This window comes from Cebus imitator, unplaced genomic scaffold (assembly GCF_001604975.1).
Source record: "Cebus imitator isolate Cc_AM_T3 unplaced genomic scaffold, Cebus_imitator-1.0 Scaffold111, whole genome shotgun sequence".
NCBI lineage: Eukaryota > Metazoa > Chordata > Mammalia > Primates > Cebidae > Cebus > Cebus imitator.
Genome location: NW_016107426.1, coordinates 715,059 through 718,159, shown reverse-complemented (window position 1 = coordinate 718,159; position 3,101 = coordinate 715,059). Strand labels below are relative to the sequence as shown.

General features: G+C 42.7%; 1 protein-coding gene across 1 annotated transcript in view; it reads left to right on the top strand.

The window, feature by feature from the left end:
• The window catches only part of PARL (presenilin associated rhomboid like), a 53,009-nt gene that overhangs the window by 40,219 nt on the left and 9,689 nt on the right, over positions 1-3,101 (top strand). The window contains exons 5-6 of the mRNA XM_037741920.1: positions 317-466; positions 2,117-2,187. Coding sequence (XP_037597848.1) covers positions 317-466; positions 2,117-2,187 — 221 coding nt within the window. The remainder of the gene's footprint in view (positions 1-316; positions 467-2,116; positions 2,188-3,101) is intronic.

Sequence of the window (3,101 nt, the reverse complement as noted above, 5' to 3'; positions counted from 1 at the left end):
TTTCCATGCTTAATTTGTTTTTCCACCTCCTGGGTCCAAGTGATTCTCCCATCTCAGCCTCCTGAGTAGCTGGAATTATAGGCGTGTGCGCCACCATGCCCAGCTAATATTTTTAATAGAGATGGGGTTTCACCATGTTGGCCAGGCTGGTCTTGAACTCCCAACTTAAAGTGATCCGCCTGCCTTGGCTTCCCAAAGTGCTGGGATTACAGGCGTCAGCCACTGCACCTAGCCTAATTTAAAAAGTTTAAAATAGATAATTTTTATTGGCTGTGTGTTCCATGATTACCAGACTGTGTTTTTCTTTCTTTTGTAGAGGTCCTTTGTTCTCCAATGTTGCTGTCAACATTCAGTCATTTCTCCTTAATTCACATGGCAGCAAATATGTATGTTTTGTGGAGCTTCTCTTCCAGCATAGTGAACCTTCTGGGTCAAGAGCAGTTTATGGCAGTGTACCTATCTGCAGGTAATACACGTTGATCTCGGGGCCTTTGAGAGTATAAGCACTCTAAGCTTTGTTCAGAAGGGACAAAGGGAATGGTTGCTGCCATATTCTACGCATAGTAATTGGTCAGAACGTATTTGTTTCTCAGGGGTGCCACAGACTGCTGGAGACATTGCCTTTCCTGCTTCTCATTTTGCTGATTTCCTCCTACATATGAATTATGTGGGTATGCTTAATTTTAAGTTGGGATAAACAAGAGTTAAGTAAGGGTTCGTGTAGAATTTAAGCATGTCATTTTATTTTTTATTTTTTTTTTTAATCTCACTGGGCCTTGGTTTCTTTAGCTCAGGCCCACCATTTTATATAGTGGTTCCCAGACTTCCTGGCTGCCTCAATCTCCTGGGTCTTTGTTAAATAACCTTAAGCAAGCTCATTTTCCCCAGTGTGTTCAGTTCACAGAAAGCTTTAAATGAGAGCTATACAATATGCTTGTCAAGAAAGAGTTTGTCCTGTTTTCTTTGCAAGCATGTTTGCTGGCACGGAACCACTTCCTAGTCGTGGCCTTGCAGATAGCATCGTTTTCTTATTTCAGTTAGGAAGTTCTCATGCATGATTCCAGGTCCCTAGAGGCCGCTACGGTGACAGTTGATCAAATTTTTCTCACCTCTCTGTAAAATGTACTTCCTTAAAACAAATATCAAAATTAATTTCTAAAACCTCCGCATTTAGAAACGGTGTATCTTGCATTTGTGCTGTGCTGTAGTGAAAAGACCGAGCTTGGAGATGGACCTAGGTTCAGATCCTGTTTCTACCACCAGCTGTGTGATGTTGCAGAAACGACTAAACCTCTGTGGGGATGATGACACTTACCTTCTCATGACAAGGGGTTAAAGAAAGCACTAAATAAAAGCATCCACTACAAGGCCCAGAGTAGACGCTTAGTTGGTGTTAATCGAATACTTAGGTGTCCCTAGTCCTTCAAAAAAAGAAGCTGAGCAATGCCTTTGGCTTGCAAGATAAGTAAGTGTATAGTTATTTCCCAGGGGCGAGTTACATTGTTGTAGTTACAGAGGGTCTGTGTCGGATACGTTAATTCCTGCTCCATAGGAAGTTTTTAAAAGTGAGCCATGTTGACTCAAATGACACTGAAGCCAAAGAGACGTAAGGGATGATCCAGTCTAGTGTCACACCCAGCTATTCTGAGTTAGTGTGTCTGGAGTACAGCCCAGAGAATGTACTCTTAGGAACGCGTCTTCATGCTCTAGCTGAGGGAAGTGATAACTGAGGAGTAAAGGAATGACTCTGGTGCTCAGCAGGTCATGCACCGGGTCAGACTTTTCATCCCTGTGAAGTCGCTGAAATGTTAGACAGGGTAAGTTCATGCCTGTACCTCACAGTGATCCAGGTCGAAACTTGACGCTGTTCATCTGTGTGGAAATTAGAAATGAAAACCATTTTCATGGCTGGACATGGTGGCTCACGCCTCTAATGCCAGCTACTCTGGAGGCTGGGGCCTGAGAATGACTTGAACACGGTAGCTGAGGTGGCAGTGAGCCCAAACTGCACCACTGCGCTCGAGCAGCCAGGGTGACAGAGTGAAACTGTTTCCAGAAAAAATGCAAACCGTTTTTATACCTCACTTAAATTATTGAAATGTGACTTGTTTCTCAGGTGTTATTTCCAATTTTGTCAGTTACGTGTGTAAAGTGGCCACAGGAAGATATGGACCATCACTTGGTGCAGTGAGTATTTCCATTTAAAATATTTTTTAAATTTGAGTTTTACATTTACTTTGAAGTAATTTTAGACTTAGAAGAATGTTGCAGAATTGATAAGGGGTTCTAATATACTCATCACCCTACTGTTAACTAACATTGAAACCAAGAAATTAACATTGAAACAATACAGTTGACTAATTTTCATTTAATTTAGAATGTATACATTTGTAAAGCTTGGTAGATTTCAGGCTGTAGCTTTTAACCATTGGTCATATATTTGTGCTTACCGGAATAGAGTACATCTCAGAACAGTGAGTATGCAATCCTCATAAACCAGAGAGCCCAATCCAGTATTGGAAAATTCTAATTACAGATTTGAATGTGGTACTTTATCCTCCTGTTTAGTCAATATTGGAGTGCCTACTAGGTACTATCCTAGAGCCTGGGGCTGCAGCCAGTGAGCAGTCATGGTTATTTGTGGTGGCTTTAGAAAGCAGGGCACAACAACAAAAAAGTTCCTGCCCCTCAGAGCTCTTATATTCTGGATGTTTAAAAAAATGTTCCGAGGCAGTCGGGCGCAGTGGCTCACGCCTGTAATCCCAGCACATTGGGAGGCCGAGGTGGGAGAATGAGCCCAAGAGTTCAATACCAGTCACATAGCAAGATCCCATCTCTACAAAAAAGTTAGAAAATTAACTGGGTGTGGTGGCTCATGCCTGTAGTCTTAGCTACTTGGGAGGCAGAGGTGGGGGTATAGCTTGAGCCTAGGAGGTTGAGGCTGTGGTAAGCTGGGATTGCACCACTGCACTCGAGTCTGGGTGACATAGCAAGACCCTATCTCAAAAAAAAAAAAAAAATTTTTTTTTTTTGAGTCGGAGTTTTGCTCTTGTTACCCAGGCTGGAGTGCAGTGGCGCGATCTCGGCTCACCGCAACCTCC